Source organism: Bombus flavifrons, chromosome 5 (assembly GCF_040668555.2).
Source record: "Bombus flavifrons isolate JBK064 chromosome 5, iyBomFlav1_principal, whole genome shotgun sequence".
Taxonomy (NCBI): domain Eukaryota; kingdom Metazoa; phylum Arthropoda; class Insecta; order Hymenoptera; family Apidae; genus Bombus; species Bombus flavifrons.
The window spans coordinates 13,227,642-13,250,210 of NC_138446.1; the positions used below are offsets into that span (position 1 = coordinate 13,227,642).

The window sequence follows — 22,569 nt, forward strand, 5'->3', positions numbered from 1 at the left end:
GAAAATGTAAATACTTCGTTTTATTAAAAAATACTTAACGATTCTAAGTTCTACGTGCGTGCATAGAGAAAAGGGTATTTATATTCCAGTCCAATGTTTTTCTCGCAGGCAAGATGGATTAAAAGGTAGATTTTAATATTCATGCCTGTAAATTCCTCTTCAGAAATACAGAAACTCTGGGGTACAACATCAACGCAATTCTTTTAAGGGAAACAAGGCACGTCACTGTGCAGAACGATGCATTTTACGCGCATCGTCGGCACGTACGTTTTTGCCACAGCAGCTTCCGGTCCAGTTTTTAGTCACTAGCTTCGTTTCAACTCGCTCGATCCCCCGTCAAACCCGATACACGAGGTAAACTGAAACTTTTCTTCTTTCGATCTTATCGAACGAAGAAAGTTTAAATTACCAAATGTCAAGTTTAAACTATTCAAGAATTTTCAAATACCTAAGTGCGTACACGCTTGCGTATGACGCGAGGATTTTGAATTACGTTCTCCTTATAATATATGCGTAAGTGCCGGTTTTACTTTCATAGTTTATGATTAATTGAAAAGAAACTTGAAATTTACAGAGTCGTTTATACACATTTTGATTTTATCGAGACAGAGAGGGATGGTATAGTGGTATATTTTCGACAAATTAAAATTATACAACTGGAGTCTTTTATAATATCGATAAGTAACGAATAGAGAAACATATATCAAGGAGTTTATTCACACATTTATCTGAAATTTCTTCGTTAGTTTCAATGTATTCGTTCGGGATAAACTACTGAACTAGAATCAGGTTTATGAAACATTAAGTTGAAACATTGAAGTATCTAGAATTTCACAAAATTAGAAAGTACAGAAACACGAGGAAAAGTTACGGGTTTCATGATCAACAATTAAGTCATTTCCTACTATCATTTGCCGCAAGAAGAACATTTATCCATTAATATCGGTCTTATCGCAATAGTATCATATTAATTTTCTATCTTTTTGATCTCTTGCAAAACGTACAACTGGATCTTACAAACATCCTGTATGTGGCAACCGTATAATTAGTTTTACGAGCATAATCTTATCAATACTATAATTAAATCTGTGATGGGCTGTGTTTTCACATAAATGTGTCCTTGGAATATAATTTTCAACGAAAAGCACAGATATTTAGCGAGCGTTTTATGGATCACAAATAGAGATTGATAGAAAGGGAAATTCTGCTGATTTCAAGCGTATTTATAGCTTTCGTTTTCAATGGAAATCGTTGGTCGAGTATCGTCACGGTTAATAACGATGCTGCATCGTAGAGGGTACGTGTCTCGAATATCAATGATTCGCGTCTAGTTACGAATTACGTACAACGCGCTTTCATGTGAGTCATGTATTTGCGTGCAATTAGCGGAGAATTGCGCGAAACATCGCTGCACCCTCTGCACGCGGCTCCGTTGTGTTGCGTTTGTAGAGAACAACGTTTAATTCATGGTAAAGCTAAAACGACGGAAGGATGAAAGCAGCTTAATCGCTGCTTTTCGCCGTATTAGAATTTCCTCGATGCCACCTACCAAGCTATTATTAGAAACGAAAATCCTTCTCTACGATGATTCTCGCAAATCGTTTTATGTGAAATACTTTATGGAAAATTATAAGAAATTCATATTCAAAAAATGTATATCGCTACACTCGACAAATGAAAAAAAAATTCACTCGCGACTGAAGTAAAACTTCTAATTTTATCTTTTGATCAAAATAGATTCGCGAATCGAGGCGAAGAGTAACCTGTTCCTCTACGATGATTTATGCGAATCGTCTTATATGAAATACCATGGAGAATTATATGCGTGAACCCACACCTTGAAAAATATGCATTATTAGACTCGGCAAATGAAAAAGAAATCTCACAATTGAAGTAGATGTATAGGTCGCAGCAAGAAATAATCTGTTCCAATTAAACGCATATTTTAATATCTATATTTTCAAGCCACGCGTTTAATGTACATAGTATTTGATACCTTCAAGATATCATCCCTGAAGCAGAGATAAAGATAGAACGGTATCATCCACTAGAGAATTTTCGTTTCGAAAGCGTGGTCGATAGCGGTATCACGACTGGTTTCTCGACACAACTTTGACTTTTTTTTCCCATTACGGAGCATCTCTTATGAGGAAAGCGTACGAGCTTATCGCAGAATCCTACGCGATAGATGCAGATTAGCATTGGACGCAGATTTGGTACAATTAAAAGCGGCGTATTCGTCGTGGGTAGAAGCGAGTCGAAATGAAACCGCAAAAGAGAACGGTGAAAGATGATCTACGACTAGGTCTTTCGCAGGGTGTATTATATCAAGGAAGACGAGACAGTGGGAAACTAAGACAAGTGCGATCAGCATTTCGAGGCCGATAAATTACTATTTTTTTAGGCACTCTACAGACGCTACGTTCTACAGATGTCAGAAAACGTGTACTTATTTTTTTCTTCCTGAGACGCGAGCAAAGTGAATTTTATTATACGAAGCACACATCTCTTGTCTGAGTATCCATTTGCTCGACAGTTTTTACCCATTTCTACTGCCGCTTACAAAAAGTACTTCAAAGCGTGCAATCTGTAGTTATATATCTCTTTAAATTAAGGACCGAGCAATAATAATGCGTAAAAGCTTTCCTACAAATGTCCCATAAGTATATAGCAATAACAGATGCGTTACAAAAGTCCAACTACGCAAATCGGAGATACAAAACGAATGTCTATAATTGGAGAAAATTCATCGTGACGTTATGAAATATGTATCTAAATTCCTTGGAATTTCATAAAACAGCAGTATCTTCACAGACGAACGAAACATCGTGCAAATTCCTGAAATTGCGATTTGAATCGAGTAAAATTCAATGATACAAATTGACTAAAGAGAGATTACGAATATAAAATGTTTCGCATTAACTTTGGTCCTTAAGATAAGGTAAGTTTCAAGAAAAGAATTGTCAGGAGAAGTGCGCAAATACAATATAATATTGTATATCGTATATTGTATTGTATAATATTGTAAAAACAAAAGTTTGATATCACAGCGTAATATATCTGAATCTGTTGCTCCCAAGGAAAAATATACAGAATTTGTGTGATAATCGATATGTTAATAACGAATTAAATAACATACAGAGATTTTCGTATACATTTGTAAGATCAGCTCGGTGAAAGAAGAAGAAGAAGAACAACAACAACAACGTGACACTTTCCAAATCGATCGAGAGCGAACCCGACCATGGCAGTTATCTGTGGCAGATAAGTTGAAACGTGTAGGCGTCGCATGCATCAGAATCGACGATCATCCGTGGGTCGTTTATTAAACGTAGGAGTTTGAACGATCGCGAGAAAAGGAAATTAAAGAACGATATTATCACTGGGTACACTTGTTACTTTACTCTGATCATTAAGCCTGGAAATCAAAACGAACTAATCTTCGACGAGGTTGACACGCCATGCTAATATAGATGCTAGCTGCTAATCCAACGTCCCTGTTCTGCGTTTCTAGATACGAGATTTAAAACTCAAGTTTGACACACCTATGACAAACAGAGTAGCCGTATCGCGTTCAATCCGACCAATATTTAAATGTAGAATGTCTACCTCTACGCGTGAATATTTATGAATTAAATTCGCACGAAGGTTATAAATTATCTTCTTCCTCGAGGATTAATTACTAGCTTCATTCTTATATTTACCATCTCCGTTAATTGAGATTTACGTCTTAATTGGTGCATTATTATGTGGTATATCATGATAGAAAAATAAAAGTTTTTCCCTATCTTATGTGAAGATTTATGGTCAGAATTTCGAACTCACTTTGAAACGAACTCGTATAGCAGCTTAATTAACGTCTTCGATTTAATATGTTTCAATTCTTTTAAATTGTTAAGTATCTTCCTGTATAAACTATAGAACGCTAAGGGGAATTAATAAAATACAGATAATAACGTTATTTACGATTGTGTTCAACGTGTATTACAGGACGCGACGCGAGCAATATAAGATCGTTTATTTATTTAGCGACGAAGCCCAAAGAAACCGTTCGAGGTGCGCTTCGACAGAATTTTCGAGGAAGGTGCAAAGCCGACATGTAGGTGGACTGCACTTACGTGCATATCGTATACGTCTGATACGATAAAGAAATATATTTCTACGGATACGGTTGACACATTCGGCGGTAGGTGAAGCAGTATAGCGATCGCGTTAGAGTCACGCGTGGGAGCGCATCGCATACTTATGCTCGTCCAAGATCTTTCGAGGGATTTACTGGTCTTCTTAGTAGCTTCAACTCGTTCGAGATTTCCGTTCTTGTGTAGCAAACGCTTACTTCACTGACGGCAGTGGAAGCAGTTCTGATCCGAACAACTATACTTATTCTGAGCTATATATATATATATATATATGCTGTGGAAGATCTTGAATTCGAAATTTTCAAGTTGAAGTCTTTGATAAATCACAGACTATCGGATAAAGAAATGTTTGTTCGTAGAAATAAATAATTGCGGTATGATATCACTGTTTAAAATCACTGAACCTTGGACATTGACTCGAACAATATTAACAATACGAGTGGAGGTTGACATTCCGACAAAAGAGGGAACATCGCGTGTCTGACAACCTGCAATCATCGTTGCAAGCGCGAAAGCTCGTTCCGTATCCTACGTTATGAAGCGAAAAGCTACGACAATGAAAGAGTCCTGAGATAGGTCCGAGAAAATTACCGTGTTGCCGCTTTACAGGCGGAATAATTTCTCTGGTATTACGCGTAGAAATGTTGCTCATCCACGCGTCCTTTACCCTTCTTTCTTCTCGTTTCCTCTTCGTAGTTTCTCGTCGGAATTTCTCGGTTACATTGTGAGAATCACATTTACAATATTTCGAATTTCACGTTTTATCTTATGTCGTCCTACAATGAATTAACTCGTAATATTTCTAACGCTTATTATTTGTAATACTCGTAATACTTGGAAGAAAGATACTTATGAAAATATCAAAGTCATTTAGGTTTCGAAATGAGTTTGTAAAATAACAAATTTACATTTTATAGTTGTATCTGTATTTCTATAGACACGTGCGATCTTTCAACCGATTATTTATTCTTTGAAATAAGTGAGTATGAAACAGTTGGTGACCACAATAAGAGCACCCCATAGAGTAGAAGATGACCGTGTGATGTATACGTTCTGATGTTTGTTTATCCAGACACCGGATACATGGAATTTTCTCCTTCCCCGTGTATTCTCTTTCCTTCATTATTATTCCCATTCTTCTTACGAAAAGCGTCCAGAAAAATTGAAAGAGCAACGTGTAGGTCGCATTGTGGGTCAGCTCGCCTACGTCTTGGATACGAAGTTGGACGCTCATCCGACCATGTTACTTTACCAAGGGTACTTGATAGACTGGAATAAATAACTGCGGGAAGGAAATCGTGATAGGATATGACGTTTCTCTGTGTCATAGATAAAAAGGAATCTAATTGCTTTCCAAGCGATAGCGTAATCTTAATTACGTTTGTATATACCCTGTTGATAAAAAAATTGCACAAATCAAATAATTATGTCGAAGCAAATGAAAAAGGTTAAATTATGTCCAAGCCATTCTTTCGAAACTACGAACCTTTATCGATACACGAAAGCTAAAGAAATCAGAAACCTTCTTCGTATCCAGACATATTTACAGCCGAGAGGATCATTTTACCGCAAACGTAGAATTTTCGTCGTTTTCTATCTTTATGAAAATCAGTTTTTATTGTGGCTACTTGCTACGCATGGCCACTCGACGGAAGTAAAAAAAATATGAATTATCGTCTCGCTATTGAGCACAGGAAGGAAAATTAGATGACCGAGATCGATAGGTGGGAAATAGCTGCCCAGCTGTAACACTCGACTCGTTATCCGAGTTCCATGTTCTGTTTCAAAAGCTTCCTGATAAAATTATTAGGACGTAGAAGATTCATAAGATGCTCTTGTCTGATTATTTCGCTGATCTCTTCAAACGTTTTAGGATAGAAGATAGACGAGATGAATATTATTTTATCTGTCATCGTTATTTTTTAAGTACTCTCAATTTTATTCAATACGCTTTATAATCATTTTTACGAGTAACGCTCGCTGTTTCTCATTACCCTGTGAATTTTTCTGTTACAGGCTCATGTAGTGTCCGCGTTCGAGCAATCTTTGTCCAACATGACACAACGTTTACAACAACTTACTGCAACGGCGGAAAAGAAAGTAAGCGCTCTATTACCGACCTAATAGTTTTCAACACTTTCTAAACGAGCATATAAAATCACCGATATAAAAACAATATCACATCGAATTCTATCGACTAAATTTGTACTTCAAATAGAAGTTTCATCGTAAGGGTCGCTGTTCAAATATGAAGTCTCTAACGGTGCAACGATAGCACGAAATTTAAAGGGATGAACATTTCCACCTTGAACCATTGATTTTCCACATACAAAGATGCCATGAATCACATACGACAGAAATGAACGATCATTTCCCTATACCTTTCCCCTATTTATAAGCTAACCTTCGTAGTTACGATTTCTCGAAAACCTGGCATCTTATTTCAAATTGTTAAGATGCGCGCAAATCGAAACCTCGACCAAACGATTAATCGTTCGCAGTTTCCAAAATCGCCTCCAAATCAAAGATTAAATCGCCCAGGTGACTTGAAAATCATGCAATTATTATCCTCCTACCCTGATAATAAGATTAAGCTATTAAACGGTCTCACCATGATTCCCATCCCTGCAGAAGACGCAAAGGCTCTCGGTCTTCGAGTTCCAGATTCCGACAGCTTTAAATCAAATTCGACCTCGTTTAAAGGCCCCGCTCGCCTATCCAGCCCCAAGTCCACTAGAAAAAGATCGAACGACGATAGCAAGCTCAAGAAAGACGTTAAGCGTCATCGAAATATGGACGTAAAAACGTCGAAGAAGCTACCGGATTTAAAGCAAGATCAAAAGGCTCAACGAACCGCTACGTTAGAAACGCTGAGTATTTTACACGCGAAATTGGAACGAGGGCTAAAAAATATTTCGAACAGGACAAAAGCGCGACCAAAATTTCATCCGGATACTCCAAGGGACTCCGGTACCCCAGCGAATTCAAGTCCGACCACGATACGCACATCCGGCCGTAAATCGACAATTGGCGGTAAACTGAGAAAAAAATCGTCGACCTCCCAGGGAAACAAGCCAGACAAACTTAGGAAAGAATCGAGCTCAAAATCCACAAAACAATTGTTCAGCATGGCTGAATCGTGGAGCAGCGACTCCGTGGTCAGTCATTCGGATAACTGTGCCTGCTGTCACAGCCGAGAGCCTTGCCCCTTTCACGGAAGCGACTTCTACGGAAAATAAAACTACTCTGTTTGTTCTATCATCTGAGAAATTTCCATGCTTTACTAACGAATGCGCAAATAAGTCGATGTAGTTACTAGAAGATATACGATGAAGTTTGAAGAAAATCTCGTAATTTACTGTAAACCAAAGGTTAGAGTCCGAAGTGAAATTAAGTAACGAGCTGTGAAATAGATACAAATTTAGATGTTTTATTATACTAATTATGCTGTCAAGTGCAAGATGCATTTTACTGTACAAAGTACGCTGGTATGATCGTCGGTATAAGGATTATTCCTTATATTTTTGCAGATAGGGATACAATTATTAATTAAATCGCGTAGCTACCGTCATAGTACAACTTGCATTCGTGTTGTTGAAAGATAGAAATAAAATATGAAGACAAACTACATGCGTAATACTATCACAGCTTCGTACAGTTATATGGAAGAAAAGGAAAGTTTCTTTTTTTTATGTTCCTTTCTCTAATATCGTTTCTATGTGTTCATAAATCTTTCGGTGCAACAATATATCACGAATCGCACAGTCACTCGTGACGCGCGTATTTACTCGAAACTTTCTTAACTTGTACAAGCGTACCGGCATTCTTTGCAAATCACCAGATAAAATCTGCGGTCTGTGGTCGAGAAAAGAAAAAGCAATATTATTACAATTTACTTGTTAATTTCAGGATTCTGAACTTCAAGAATTAAGAGAAACTATCGAAAGGCTTCGCAAGCAAAGCGCGGAAGCTGGTTTAAACAACGGACCACCCGCGAACAACGGTCGCCGTCACACCCTCGGTGATTCCGATTCTGGGACTACAGGCTGCACTGGTAACAGCAACCATCAGGGAGCTTCGATGGCGAGACAGTTGTCCGCGGATAGTGTCACTTCGTTGAACTCGTTGAGCAGCGCCTGTTCGGCCAGCAGCCATCACAAGAAGAAAGGCTGGCTTCGTAGCTCGTTTTCAAAGGCTTTCTCAAGATCACGGAAGAACAGGCATGGCTCCGTTTCCGACGCCGAAGATTGCAAGGAGAGCGCTAGCGGAGACTTGAGCGCACCGAACAGCCCTAGATTGCCGAGCGCCTCCAAACACGACTCTTCCCGAGCTCAAGGTACTCGAAGTAACGGACAGAAATCACCCGAAGTCGAGAATCCATTGACCGGAAGTAAAAGCAGTTCGGCCTTGTACAAAAAAGAGGACGAAGACGTGGTGGAACTGAAGAAACAGCTCAGGGAAAAGGATCTTGTGTTAACAGATATTAGACTCGAGGCTCTGTCATCGGCGCATCAACTGGAATCGTTGAAAGACACTGTTATCAAGATGAGGGTAAACATATTTTTAATCTTATGGAAAAATTCTTAGGTTTTCAACTTTCTTGTACGACATGAAAGAATCAAATTTTCTTTACAGAACGAAATGCTTAATCTGAAGCAAAACAACGAGCGTCTGCAGAGATTAGTAACGTCAAAATCCTTAACATCCTCCCAGTCGTCACTGCCTAGCGATCCAGACAGACGTTTCAGCATGACAGAAGTAGCTTCCACCGTTGCTGCGCTTTCGAATGGCGATACCAGTACGACGGCAGACCAGTTAGAAGATTTAAATGTACCGGAACACCCAGTAGTCCCATCAACCACCTCAACTACAGGAGAACCAACTTTGGAACAAGATACGGATGGGAAAAGGATTAACGTTGCCATTTATCTAGGTAGCGAGAAAAATTTCAACTATAATCTCGTAACTGGAAGCACGTCGGATGGCAGCATCGGTGAACCTCCTCATTGTATTATCGCGAGCGTTTGCATCAGCAACAAAACTACATGGGACTCCCTTGATTCTACTGTAAGGCGATGCTTCAAGGAGTACGTTTCGAGAGTCGATCCTGTGACCAACTTGGGTCTGGGAGTCGAATGCGTCGCTGCTTATCACCTTGGAGAAGCTTCTAGGTATGTGTATTATAATAACTATTTTTTCTTACCGATGTGTATACTGATATTTTATTTTATAAAAATACCAAAAATCACTTACACGTATATTTTTGTAATATCTTCTGATATAGGTGTACCACGGATTCCCAGCATCCAGAGTTACTTCCTTGCGGTTACTTGATCGGCCACGTGAAAACCATTTATCTGGTGCTTTCCGGTTACTCATGGCTGGCTGTGGATACTCTCATACCACGGTCCATTGTGCAGCGATTGATATCTCTGCTAACTGAGCATCGTAGAGTCATTCTGTGCGGACCTAGTGGTACCGGCAAGAGTTATTTAGCTGGAAAATTAGCTCATGCGTTGGTCGATGCCGATAACGATACAAAGGATGCCACGGCGGTAGCCACGTTCAATGTGGACCACAAGTCCAGCAAAGAACTCAGGCAATATCTTGCGCATATCGCCGAAAGATGTGATTCAAACGCAGCTGACGAACTACCAAGGGTAATCATCCTCGAGAACTTGCAACACGCCGCATCTTTAGGAGAATTATTTAGTGGCCTGCTTGGTACTAGACATTCATCTTGTCCAGCTATTATTGGCACCATGAGTCAGGCCACTTGTAGTACCACGAATCTTCAATTACATCATAATTTTAGGTACATCTTATCATCTAACTTACCCTTTAACGAGAGACAGCCTACTTGTCGTATATTTTTATTAGCGCTTCTTTTTTTTCTGCAACGAATATCTTATCTTCAGGTGGGTGCTTTGCGCCAATCACATGGAACCAGTTAAGGGATTCTTAGGACGTTATCTCAGGCGGAAACTGTTGGAACACGAGTTGCGTGAGTGCGGCGGAACTAGAAACGCAGAAATGGCAGCAGTTGTCGAATGGTTGCCCCGGGTGTGGCTACATCTCAACAAGTTCCTAGAAACCCATAGCAGTTCCGATGTGACAATAGGTAAGATCATTAACAATATTTATACTCAGTTCAGTAATATCGGCTTCATCATAAACATATGAAATTAAACGTATAACTTCTAGGACCGCGACTATTTCTGTCCTGTCCGATGGAAGTAACGGGTTCTCAAGTATGGTTTACGGACTTATGGAACTACTCTGTAGTACCTTACCTGGTAGAAGCAGTCAGAGAAGGATTAACACTTTACGGTAGACGCGTGAGTGGAAATGGAAATGGAGATTCCTCCTGGGAAGACCCGGCTCAATTTATCACATCGAGTTATCCCTGGATTTCTACGCACGCGGTACACGGTGGTAGCGATGCTCTTCTTCGTTTACGACCTGAGGACGTTGGCTACGATGTTGTTACGTCTGGACACACTTCCGGAGTCGGCGCATCTAGTGTGAAAAGCCTTGGTAGCACACATAGCGATACAGAAGGAGATCCACTAGTTAGTATCTTCACTTTTAATAAATTTAACTCTTGAATGATACAACATGGAAATCAATATTAGAAGTTCTATTTATTTATTAAGTTCATTGAATATTATGTTCAGCGCTTCCTGAATCCCGTAATATGATAATTAATTAAAATTTCTCTTTGTTACAGCTGAATATGTTGATGAGGTTACAGGAAGCAGCCAATTATTCGAGTCCTCATAGCAACGACAGTGACTCGGTTACCTCCCTTGACTCGTCGCACACTCGACAGTCCGAAGATTTAAGTTCATCGACATCTTCGTCGAGAGGCGTAGAATCAGCACTTTAATTCAATTCTGCTCTCATTAATGAAAATGAAACACAACTTCTGAATATAATCGTGCATCAGGCCAGTTTGTAATATTCAGTTTGAAGAATAACAATTTATACCTATTTGGCCGTATGAGAATAAATGCATACGAAAATTTGAAATGAAAAAAAAGAAGGAAAAGAATCAAAAATAAATTTTGAATACCTTTAGGATATAAATCTTCTCTTTCTAACTTTTTACGACAAAAAAATATCAAATATTAAACGATCGAGCTATAAGCGAGGACTAAGGTATTTTCAGCAGTGCGTGATATGATACTCTTTATAAAACATGTCCTTCCATTTGCTCTTACACGAGGCGACGATGTGCATTACAAATGAAATTAAAAATATCAAGAAAAATTTTTCAATGCCTACAGCTGGCCTATATTTATTCTAGATCTTTATGTGCGTCATGCACTTCGGTGTGATATGTAATTAAATAAGTAAGAGACAAGCAAGCGATACTTCTATGTTCTTTGAATATACCGACGTATGAACGCATACGTCGTCACGCGATGCAATAATCTACGCTGCCGTTACGGAAGTACGAATCTATTTTAAACAGATACATTTCTATGATCAAATCAAATACGATTAAGTGTAGCTTAACGCGAATCTACTCGAGAAATTTGGATGGAATATACAACAGTATTATCATAGGGCGTAAAAATAAAGGGCTTCGAACTGAGCCAAGATTTAGGATCGAGGAACCACCATTCCTCACGTCCACTACTTTCAGGTAATAGCTTATCGTATTCGATATACGGATCTCATGGACGGACCGCTCAACCGAGTATTGTTTCGCCTTCAGAAATACAGCGCAGTTCGAAGTGAGTATGTACTGATGGGTGTGCGTGCAAAAATAGTCTATTTATACATACTTTGCTACGAAATCTCTATTTAATTAAAAAATGTTAATATAATATATTATATATATACACACACAACCTAACGATGATGGCGCTAAATTTATGTTACGAATAAAGTTTATAATTAGCCAGTAAGATACGTGAGTAATATTCTGGTCATGTAACATTGTAAATACAAAATACGAATGGAATGTACGATGACGCTAGATGCAAATTTGATTCGAAGTCCCATAGTAGCCTGCAAGATCAATTTTGGTTATGGCGTGTAAAGTGTATAAAAGAAAAAAGAGACGGAAAACAAAGGAATTGAATGCTTTATGTGCAATTTATCAGATTGCAACGTACCAACTGCCAGAAACCAAAATAACAGAAAATAGTACAGGCTACGCCGAATATACATAGTGTACATGTTTGATAAACCTTGAAGTCGATTTCAGATTTTGATCAGTATCACAATGTCCATGAATACGATGTGCATGTAATAATTATACAGTCACATTTACAGGTTTTTTACGTTTGTACCGTATTTATACGCTGTACGACGCTGCACTGGACCTTTATCCAAATAACGATAATTATTGTGTCATCAAATAAATCACACTAAACTTCATATGGTTGGATTAATTCGACCGTTCTTTTTAACCAACTTCATCTTCCACATTGTACGGTAATCGTATGTACAATCCTTTACCTAGGTATTAATGATAAATTGAATGAAATTACATAGGCAAAGCTGTTTTATTTAGATGAAAGATATACATACACTGTACTTGTGCATAAATATGAAGTAATGAGATTATTAAGTAGTAAATATAAATAATCCAGCAATATTTTACTAAGTCTTAAATTTCAACGAACTTTACTGAAATGACATTAAAAAAGTATTGTTTGCACCTATATCATTTATAAAATATGAATGTGTTCCTAACATCTTAAGCATTAAAGTTCACACTAAATATTGGATAAAATATATATATATATAGGCTACCGATGGTCTAAAATAACGTTGGAAGCATACTTCTTATTTTTCAAACAATATTCTACAACTGCATAAATAGTAAGTAGTCTTCTATCCATGGCACTTAAATGAGCTTCTGTAACAAGGGGTTGAACACCGGCCATTACGGATTCATGAGCAGCAAGTCTTGCAAGAGCTATGCTTAATGTACCACCACTAAATAATTTCAAACGATCCCATGTAGTTTTGTGAATCCTAAAATGAAAGTAGAGTTAATAATTCTAAAAAACTCAGAACTTTAATGAAGACATTGCACTTTTTATTATAAATAAACAAGATTAATACATATATAAATACGCACATACAACACTGATACAAAGGCGCTAAAATATCAAAATGATCTATATCAGGATTTCCAAGACTTTTCCCATTATCAATTAACAACACAGCTGGATTATGAAAATTATTCTGTGCTAATTCGTAATGATGGCGATCACCATTATCCATCAAAAAGTCAAAAATCGCAGTATCTACTAAATCTAAAAGCCTGCTCGACGATTGCGGAGAATATGCTTTAGTGTCTTTCACCTAAAAAATCGAATATTTCCATGTTATTATCGAAAAAGAAAGAAAGAGAAAAATAGACTTGTTGCATACGTTTATCTAATAGACTTACTTTTTCACAATAGTTATCATCTGTTTCCCATGCTGCGAGCTTGTTTTTTTTATATGTCCTTTGCCATGGATGACGATGTTTTACAAGTCTTAGATATCGTGGTAACCAAGAAATTAGAGCACCTTCTAAAATATCTCCTACTCCACACACTGGATCCACGGGAGAGCAATAATGACAAACACCATACAAACAAGTATCATTACCATCTTGATACATAGTAGCATAAAGTTCAGGAGTTGCACGAGGCCGAATTTCATTCCTTAAGTCAACTAAAAAAGATTTAATACAAAATAGTAAAATGTTTTGCACGCAATCTGTATAAAATTATATATATATATAAATTTCTACTAGAATTTCTATAGGAACATACGTTTTCTTATAACAGTAAGCGGCACTCTTCTTAAGGCCAGTAAGGAAGATAAATAGAACGCTACTACTTCGGCATTGTGTCGATCTTTTCCATGATAAACAGGTCCTCGAATAATAGCGTCCCTAGAATACCATTGAGGCTTGAACATCGCCTTCATTCCGTGTTCTAAAGTTAGCATCAATTTCAATTGCGTACCAAGTGGTGCGTTATCTGCACGCATCACTTTTGATTTACGCAAAATATCTAAAATTGTTCCTAATTCAGGCGCAACCGGTGGTATTAACTGATGGGCATCAGGCCACTAAAAATATCAATTATTAAAAATAATTTACAATAAAAAAGATATTTTATATTATTCGTTCTAAACACATTTCGATACAATACTAACATTATTGTTAGGTATACTCCATATATTTTTTTGAATAGCATTAGGCATTATCCTTAATTCAGTAAATAATCTTTCCAATACTATTACGTAGCTAGTATTTTGCTTAAAATATCTTGACGGTAATAACTGTATCTCCTCTTTAATCTTTTTTATCATATCTTTCGCAACTGATTTTTGCGAAACTTGTAAATTTTGTTCCGCTTGAGATATTAACTGTTCTTGTTCCGGCTTTAATTGCGAGATAGGCATGCCTTTAGAAGAAGTTTTGTGCGACGAGCTCTCTACAATCATTCGAATAAAATATACATTGACGCTAAGGACAAGAATCAAAAGACCGCCCAAAGCGATGAGAGCACAGCGTCGGCCAATCATCTGTGAACAAAATATCAATTGAATAAACGTAACATAGATGGCGCACTACAGGTTTACTTAAATATTATAACAGGGCGACCATATAGCTTGAAGATCAATCTATACTTACGCCATTTTCGTTCTTGTGAATTCTTTTTCAATATAATTTCCTAACATATAATAAACATTTTAATGCATGTATGTACTAAAAGGAGTCTGTGAAGACTAAACTGATTGACATCGATAATACAAAAATCAATTTTCTAAATCAAATATAACGATTTTATCTAAGAGATTCTATGAAACAAGTGTTAAAATACTGTAACGTGTAACATAACGACACAGTTTCAACGAAGCTGTACATATATGAGTTACGAACTGAATTCAAAGAATATTGAAAAGCTGTTTTGTAAAGAAAAACATCTATTTATATCACCTTTGAAAATTGGCCACGCGGTTGCTGTCACCTGATAATAAATATTTCCTTCATGTTTTGATGAAATCTCTGCTTAGTCGCATCCAACTATGATGGGACGGCAAGTATGCGTCGCCATTTTTAACTTCAAACCAAAGTACTCACGCGCCGTAAAGCACTGTATTAGTATCAGAAATTGTTGTGAATAAACATTAATTTAAAAGATATTAAAAAATATCGATTTTATAGCATTCTTTAATTCTGGAAACACAAATACAATTTGTTACATTACACATATATTAAGAAGAAATCCATTTGAAACATTTTCTGTAATTATATACATATACGTTCGTATATACATTTACGAAAAAATTATATTACATATGTAGGATAAGGAATTGTAAAACAATAGTTATAATCTTGGATTTATTTTATAAAAACATGTAAACTACATGGTGAATATAATCGAATTAAATTTAGGCTATTACTTCAAATGAAGTAATCCGTTCAAAACGCGGCGGTGTTCGCATGGCTCGGCTCTAAATCGTTTTCATCTCTATAGTTACACTCGTACAAACATTTATGTCGATATATACATTCCAGAGTATATTTTCATTCTCTTCGTTGTCTTTCTCTTTCACGAGCAAGTTCTGTTGCATAATCATAGGGTGATCCTCTTCTGTAATTAACAAGCAATTAGAAATCTATAATTAAAAATATATTTTAAAAAAAGCACATATACCTGCCTATGACGATCTTTATCACGATAACGATCTTTACTTCTATCTCTATGTGATCTGTCTCTGCTACGACTTCTATATTCTCTTTGTCTCCGACTTCGATCACGGCTGTTTGATCGTCTGCAATGTCGATCCCTTTCTCGATCTCTTTCCCGGACACGTTCTCGTTCTCTTTCCCTTATACGATCTCGCTCACGATCTCGGTCTCTGTATTTGTCCTTGCGGTCTTCATCAGATCTAGAAAAACATTATTCAAAGGGAAGTAATGCGGAATAACGAATAACGTTTTTAAAATATCAGCCTGTGCAAGTGCATACATATGTTGCACTTATTTACAATGGAAGATACCAAGAAATTATTCATCTTAAACACCTCGATATTACATATTTGTGTAGACTTTAGTGTTGATAGATATTTAAAAATCTTGCATTCCTTGATATCCAATATAAAAAGATTAGTGTACAGTTATTGAGATAATGAATATCGAGATGACTTCTAAAAAATTTGAAATTATGTAACTTATGAATGTTGCTCTTGCAAAGAAATTCAGTAAATTCAATATTCAGAATCTAAATAGCATATATAAGTATAAAAACAAGTTCATTGCACTAAATTTATAAAGCCAGCGAATAACTGTACAAGAATCAAATAAGAACATACACATGTACTAAAGAAAACTGAATGATGATACACTGAGATCAAGAGTATTTTCCAGGAGATGGTACGTCTTTAATCTTCACCCAATTTTCCTAACAAGTTCATAGAATATTATTAACCTTATACAAATTAGTAACGTGATTGTATTCATACCACGTAGACGCACCTGGCTCGCCAGTGACTTGTTCTTTCAGCCTCACCCCACTGAGCTTCGCTATCTGGTATATGCCGCGGTTGATTCCGTGAGGTGAGATTGCCGTTATCTTTCCTACTACTGCTATTACTATATTTTCCATGACTATTTAGGGTAATAGGTGGCTTTGCATTTCGGGCATTCATCGATTGTTGTGGAAACCTTTCTGCTAATCGATGTTCGAGTTCTTTTTGTATAGGCACTGGTATTCTTGGAAATAACGTTGAAAACCACTCTAATTTAGTAAGAAATTGTTTGAGAATATCACCCATCTTCATTACTTGTCCTCCACCAGCTTTTACATCTAACTCATCTTCATCTTCTAAGTAATCACTATACCAACTAAATAAATCTGCAGGTGGTTGTGTATATCTGTTAACACCAATAATAATATATGTATAATACATCAAATTATTAGAACATTTCTTTAAAGTAAAATCTAATATCATAATATTCTTACCTAATATACATAAATCCTAATGCCCGAATATATGGTGAATCAAGGTGATTGATAAGACCATTTAATTGTTTCCGTGTTAACCTCAAGGTGAAGAGTTTATATAGTAGACAATAAGCTGTTGAGACAATTCCACCAGCACCGACTCCTCGGACCTGCATGAACCGCTAAATTTACACCCCCCTATGTCAATTAATCACATTCATATTATATTATAATTTATTGACCGAGAACATGCTACTCTGCAATTAACTGTGGTATTAAGTGAGACTGTCTGCTCAATGTTCGCATTCAGACCAGTTCCAGCCCAATATTTTGATACTGATGCCTGATTATTTAATAGCAGTGGAAGTCTAAAACATTTAGAACTTCCACTTTGGATGATTTACTTTAATTACTTCCACCTTTTTTGTTTTTAATAGCAGTTCTCATTTCATAGAGCATCCAGGTCCTTTAAAATGCTATAAATTTGGACTGTTTCTATACACGTGGTAATATCTCTATGATTGCCTCAGTTTTATGTCAATAAATAACAATTAAAAATGAACGATGTACAAGAAAACATACTCACACCTCCGCACATGCCAGTCTGCCCTGCTGTTTTTCTGCTTCCTTTCTCCCATGGTTCCAAATGAGACACCTTATAGTAAATTTCATCGATAACCTCATGGTATGTTTTCAGTTCATATAAATTCACTTTAAAATAATGTGACGATTGTATATTGGTTAAAATTAGTGGATTTAAATTCATAGTTCTTTCATTTCCCCATAGAGGTAATATATTCGATTTTTTACCCTCCTTTTGAGTTGGACGACGTTCTTCATCGCAACCACTGGAATTGTTCCATGGTGAACCTATGTACAAGTGTTTCATTTATGTATCTGCCGAATCACGTAATAGTAATAGTAATTAACATACATAGATACTGGTGGAATAGAGGTTAAGTGTATCGTAATGATCAGAACGGGCCACAAAATACCTCGTCTCTTCGTCAAACATTATAAAAACAAGAAATTAAAAAAAAAAAACACAAAAAATACAAAATATAATTGCTTACCATCAGCTCCTTCCGCCTCTTGCACTTGCATGTTTGTATCGTAAACTTACAAGTCTTACAATGAATTGAATAGAACAAATTCACCATACAACCACACACCACGTTACGTTTCACAAAAGGTTTACAAAGTTCATAAATACAACAAAGAATAAATGTATTTATGTGTTGAAAATAATTAAATACAAGTTTTAAAAGCTCGCATAACACTTTTTCCTGCAAGTATACGGAAAACTGACGTCAACGGGAAGCGAAAAAAAAAAGATACAGTAGTATAATGCGCATGCCTACAAAATGGCCTACAAAACATCCGGTTTCATTCGCATGGTATTATCCTCATTTATAATTTACATTTATAATAATTTATAATTTACAAGTAATTTAATTAACCAAATTGTCCTTTGTTGGTTCTTTAGTCTCTGAGCAGATCGTCATTAAATATGACTGAAATGTAATCATATAATAATTTTTATAAATCTTAATGAACGGACATTGTGATAAAATAGATATTATATATATCTATTGCAAATGACATTTCAATATTTTAAACCATGATCAAGTGTTTTAAACTACACGTGAAACCACAGAAGGAACATCGGGATCTTCAAACATAACATTTATAATTAAATTATTTTGTAACCCTCTATTACAAAAATACAACAAACTACATTTAGTTTGTACTTAATATACGTATTTTCTAAACTTCTTTTAATATAAAAAATGAACGTGTGATCTAAAGATTACATGTTATATTCGAAATGCGATAACAAAAGAGTAACACTTTCCCTAGAAAACTTATTGTTACTAGAATGCGGTAATACAGGCCACATACTAGGCAATATTTACCAATTCAAAATTAATATTTTAATAAATGTAATAAATAACATGTTTTAGATTTGTTCATGATATACTTTTTCATTGAAAATATATTTCATTAAAAATTATATTTAATTTAGCATGATAATATTGGATTGGCAACTAAGTGATTGCGGATTTTGTCAATAGGTGGTCTTAGCACATTCTTTTGTTTTGTCAATGTTTCAAAGCACCTAACCTATATTGTTTTCTTGTTGTTTGGACTTCAACCTTTAATTTAGTAAAAAAATTGTATCGATTGGTTATTTAGTTTCGTTTTTATGCCAATTTAAAAATGAATAAACAAGACGTGGAGTGCAGACATGTTTTATTGTATTATTTCCTAAAAGGCAAGAACGCATCGCAAGCACATAAAAAGTTACGTGACACATATGGGAATGATGCTTTGAATGAAAGGCAGTGTCAAAATTGGTTTGCCAAATTTCGTTCTGGTAATTTTTCATTGAAAGATGCTCGACGATCTGGCCGTCCAGTTGAAGTTCATGAGAGCCATATCAAGGCTATTATCGATTCAGATCCTTATATTACAACGCGTGAGATTGCAGAGAAGCTCAATGTATCGCATACATGCATTCAAAAAAAATTAAAACGGCTTGGCCATGCCAAGAAACTCGATTTATCGGTCCGTCATCAGCTTAAGGAATTTCATTTGGTGCAACGCATTAGCATCTGCGATTCGCTTCTGAAACGCAAAAAAATTGATCCATTTCTGAAACGACTGATTACTGGCGCCGAAAAGTGGATAGTTTATACAGCCCAGGCGACATCAGAAGCTGAGATTCGCCAAGAAATGATTATGCTGTCAGTTTGGTGGGATTATAAAGGAATTCTGTACTTTGAACTCTTACCAAGAAATCAAGCGGTTAATTCAAACGAGTACGTTCAACAACTTGTCAAACTAAGCAATGCAGTTCAAAAAATGCGGCCAGAATTGGCAAATTGTAAGGATGTCATTTTCCAGCATGATAATGCAAACTTCTATACATCTTCGGTCACCAGTAAATTATTAGAACTAGGTTTTGAAAGGTTGCCACATCCACCAAATAGCTCTGACCTTGTGCCTTCAGAGTACCATTTATTTCATTCCGTGCAGAACTCCTTAAATAGTACAATTTTTAATGACGCTGATGATGTAAAATCACATTTAATTCAGTTTTTTGCTGGCAAAGATCAGAAGTTTTATGAAGATGGAATAATGACACTGCCTGAGAGATGGCAAAAGGTCATCGACAAAGACGGACAATATCTAATTGAATAAAGTTATATCTTTAAACAAAAATTTTGAATTTTCCGTCTTATTTAAAATACGCAATCACTTAGTTGTCAATCCAATAGTTAATAAACATTACATTGCATATATGTAGTTTATAGCGCTGTATCAAAATTATTGTTAAATATAGAAATGAACATATTGTAATTTTTATTTGTAACATATTAATAGAAACATAAAAGTTAATTATGAGTTGTACAAATTATTATATTAAAATATATGTATACAAATTTCTAAGGAATTTTTTATTTTATATTATGGAAGTAAGCAGATGAATAAATAACTGTATGACGGACAGCTGAGTTTGTTTACCACGTGATAGTTGATATGTATATGACACACGTTTTTAAAACGTCAATGTTACGTTCATTCTTATATGATTTTTAATAATTGTGTTGATTCTATGATAAATAAATTGTCTTTAGTATGTTCGTAATATCTAATTCGTACCGAAAAGTACATTTTTGCAGAATGTTACTCATGGCATACAATTTATAACTGTTTTTTGGAATAAACATGTAGGTTATTTTGAATATTTGTCATAAAGAATAGTTCATATGTTAATATATATTACAATAACACGATAAGTTATATAATCGTAAAACAAAATATCAAAATTATAATAACATTTAACTTTTTAAAAATCATGTTAAGATTTAATCGGTGTAACAAGAAATTTAAGCACATATACTGCATACCTTATTGGGAATTTATGCAGATGAAAAGATTCACACATCAACGTGATATAAAGGTAAAAGACGTATATTTTCTATTACATCTATGTAACATTAGTCCTATGTGTTTTGGTATGAAAACTACATTCAGACATTTACTAGTGTTTTCAAATTCCTTATGAATACATTCATTCTTCGATGTAATTATAATAAAAATTTCTGTTTAAGTATAGAATTATCTATGACTATAACTATTATGTATATATATGTTTAGTAAAATATATATACATTGAACCTCTTCAATTAAAATGTTATTTGACATAAATAATCTATATACTCTTTATTGCACTTCAAGAAATGGTATCAAACGTTAGAAGTTGCAGAAGATTGTGAAGATGAGACACTAAGGTTAGCATTGTTTATCAAGCAAAGAGATTCCATCCAGACAGTGGTACATCAGGAGCTAATGCAGCCAAGTTTTCTGAGGTATGAGATATCTTGTATTGCTAATAAAGATCATTTAATATTGCCAGTTATAATACACTTGTAATATCACCTTTCACAGATTGAAACTGCTTATAGACAGAGTCGTAAAGCAACAATAAAAGATAAAGATAAACGTATAAAATAAAAGATATACGTATTTTCTAAACTTTTTTTAATATAAAAAATGAACGTGTGATCTAAAGATTACATGTTATATTTGAAATGCGATAACAAAAGAGTAACACTTTCCCTAGAAAACTTATTGTTACTAGAAAGCGGTAATACAGGCCACATACTAGGCTATATTTACCAATTCAAAATTAATATTTTAATAAATGTAATAAATAACATGTTTTAGATTTGTTCATGATATACTTTTTCATTGAAAATATATTTCATTAAAAATTATATTTAATTTAGCATGATAATATTGGATTGGCAACTAAGTGATTGCGGATTTTGTCAATAGGTGGTCTTAGCACATTCTTTTGTTTTGTCAATGCTTCAAAGCACCTAACGTATATTGTGGTCTTGTTGTTTGGATTTCCACCTTTAATTTAGTAAAAAAATTGTATCGATTGGTTATTTAGTTTCGATTTTTGCCAATTCAAAAATGAGTGCCATTGACGTGCATTGCAGACATGTTTTATTGCATTATTTCCTAAAAGGCAAGGACGCATTGCAAGCACATAAAAAGTTACGTGACATATATGGGAATAATGCTTTGAATGAAAGGCAGTGTGAAAATTGGTTTGCCAAATTTCGTTTTGGTAATTTTTCAATAAAAGATGCTCCACAATCTGACCGACCAGTTGAAGTTGATGAGAGCCATATCAAGGCTACTATCGATTCAGAATCTCATCTTACAAAGCGTGAGATTGTAGAGATACTCAATGCATCGCATACATGCATTCAAAAAGGATTTAAACGGCATGGCCATTTCAAGAAATTCTATGTATCGGTCCCTCCTTGGTGTCAGGAATTTAATGTGTTGGAACGCCTTAGAATCTGCAATTTGCTTCTGAAACGCAAAGAAATTGATCCATTTCTGAAACGACTGGTTACTGGCGCCGAAAGGTGGAT

General features: G+C 35.6%; 4 protein-coding genes across 15 annotated transcripts in view; 2 read left to right on the forward strand and 2 right to left on the reverse strand.

Moving 5' to 3' along the window:
* Positions 1 to 12,530, forward strand: part of sick (sickie) — a 193,147-nt gene extending 180,617 nt beyond the window's left edge. For all 9 annotated transcript variants that reach the window (XM_069112536.1, XM_069112538.1, XM_069112533.1 and 6 more), the window contains 7 exons: positions 6,156 to 6,239; positions 8,049 to 8,690; positions 8,775 to 9,310; positions 9,424 to 9,954; positions 10,058 to 10,260; positions 10,344 to 10,711; positions 10,870 to 12,530. In XM_069112536.1, the coding sequence (XP_068968637.1) occupies positions 6,156 to 6,239; positions 8,049 to 8,690; positions 8,775 to 9,310; positions 9,424 to 9,954; positions 10,058 to 10,260; positions 10,344 to 10,711; positions 10,870 to 11,028 (2,523 nt within the window). In that variant the 3' untranslated portion in view covers positions 11,029 to 12,530. The remainder of the gene's footprint in view (positions 1 to 6,155; positions 6,240 to 8,048; positions 8,691 to 8,774; positions 9,311 to 9,423; positions 9,955 to 10,057; positions 10,261 to 10,343; positions 10,712 to 10,869) is intronic.
* On the forward strand, positions 6,248 to 7,504 carry LOC138179603 (uncharacterized). The gene is made up of 2 exons (XM_069112563.1): positions 6,248 to 6,680; positions 6,771 to 7,504. The coding sequence occupies exons 1-2, from the start codon at positions 6,596 to 6,598 to the stop codon at positions 7,376 to 7,378; spliced, it is 693 nt and encodes a 230-aa protein (XP_068968664.1). The 5' UTR covers positions 6,248 to 6,595; the 3' UTR covers positions 7,379 to 7,504.
* Positions 12,531 to 12,672: 142 nt separating the features above from the next.
* On the reverse strand, positions 12,673 to 15,240 carry LOC138179598 (glycosaminoglycan xylosylkinase). 2 transcript variants are annotated; one of them, XM_069112553.1, is made up of 7 exons: positions 15,100 to 15,239; positions 14,794 to 14,833; positions 14,313 to 14,684; positions 13,925 to 14,225; positions 13,555 to 13,823; positions 13,240 to 13,466; positions 12,673 to 13,133 (listed from the first exon to the last, which is right to left on the reverse strand). In XM_069112553.1, exons 3-7 carry the CDS (start codon positions 14,682 to 14,684, stop codon positions 12,905 to 12,907), a joined length of 1,398 nt encoding a protein of 465 aa, XP_068968654.1. In that variant the 5' UTR covers positions 14,794 to 14,833; positions 15,100 to 15,239; the 3' UTR covers positions 12,673 to 12,904. The 2 variants fall into 2 exon arrangements, with proteins under 2 accessions (XP_068968654.1, XP_068968653.1); XM_069112552.1 differs by lacking the exon at positions 14,794 to 14,833 and having other exon boundaries at positions 15,100 to 15,240.
* A 250-nt stretch (positions 15,241 to 15,490) lies between these two features.
* Positions 15,491 to 18,503, reverse strand: LOC138179599 (pre-mRNA-splicing factor 38B). 3 transcript variants are annotated; one of them, XM_069112554.1, is made up of 6 exons: positions 18,184 to 18,503; positions 17,697 to 17,980; positions 17,129 to 17,292; positions 16,642 to 17,040; positions 15,825 to 16,055; positions 15,491 to 15,757 (listed from the first exon to the last, which is right to left on the reverse strand). In XM_069112554.1, the coding sequence occupies exons 1-6, from the start codon at positions 18,212 to 18,214 to the stop codon at positions 15,691 to 15,693; spliced, it is 1,176 nt and encodes a 391-aa protein (XP_068968655.1). In that variant the 5' UTR covers positions 18,215 to 18,503; the 3' UTR covers positions 15,491 to 15,690. The 3 variants fall into 3 exon arrangements, with proteins under 3 accessions (XP_068968655.1, XP_068968658.1, XP_068968656.1); XM_069112557.1 differs by having other exon boundaries at positions 15,821 to 16,055; positions 18,184 to 18,502; XM_069112555.1 differs by having other exon boundaries at positions 17,129 to 17,280; positions 18,184 to 18,500.
* Between the last annotated feature and the right edge of the window lie 4,066 nt (positions 18,504 to 22,569).

Bases quoted from the DNA above. Each gene is read 5' to 3' on its own strand.
- LOC138179598 (XM_069112552.1), bottom strand. From the start codon at position 14,684: ATGATTGGCCGACGCTGTGCTCTCATCGCTTTGGGCGGTCTTTTGATT. The intron at 14,226-14,312 runs GTTAGTATTGTA...TGATATTTTTAG, and splicing joins GGAGTATACCTAACAATAAT to TGGCCTGATGCCCATCAGTT. The intron at 13,467-13,554 runs GTAAGTCTATTA...TCGATTTTTTAG, and splicing joins ATGATAACTATTGTGAAAAA to GTGAAAGACACTAAAGCATA.
- LOC138179603 (XM_069112563.1), top strand. From the start codon at position 6,596: ATGCGCGCAAATCGAAACCTCGACCAAACGATTAATCGTTCGCAGTTT. The intron at 6,681-6,770 runs GTGACTTGAAAA...CCATCCCTGCAG, and splicing joins TCAAAGATTAAATCGCCCAG to AAGACGCAAAGGCTCTCGGT.
- LOC138179599 (XM_069112554.1), bottom strand. From the start codon at position 18,214: ATGCAAGTGCAAGAGGCGGAAGGAGCTGATG. The intron at 17,981-18,183 runs GTAAGCAATTAT...ACTTGTACATAG, and splicing joins AGAGGCGGAAGGAGCTGATG to GTTCACCATGGAACAATTCC. The intron at 17,041-17,128 runs GTAAGAATATTA...TGGTGTTAACAG, and splicing joins TTAGGATTTATGTATATTAG to ATATACACAACCACCTGCAG.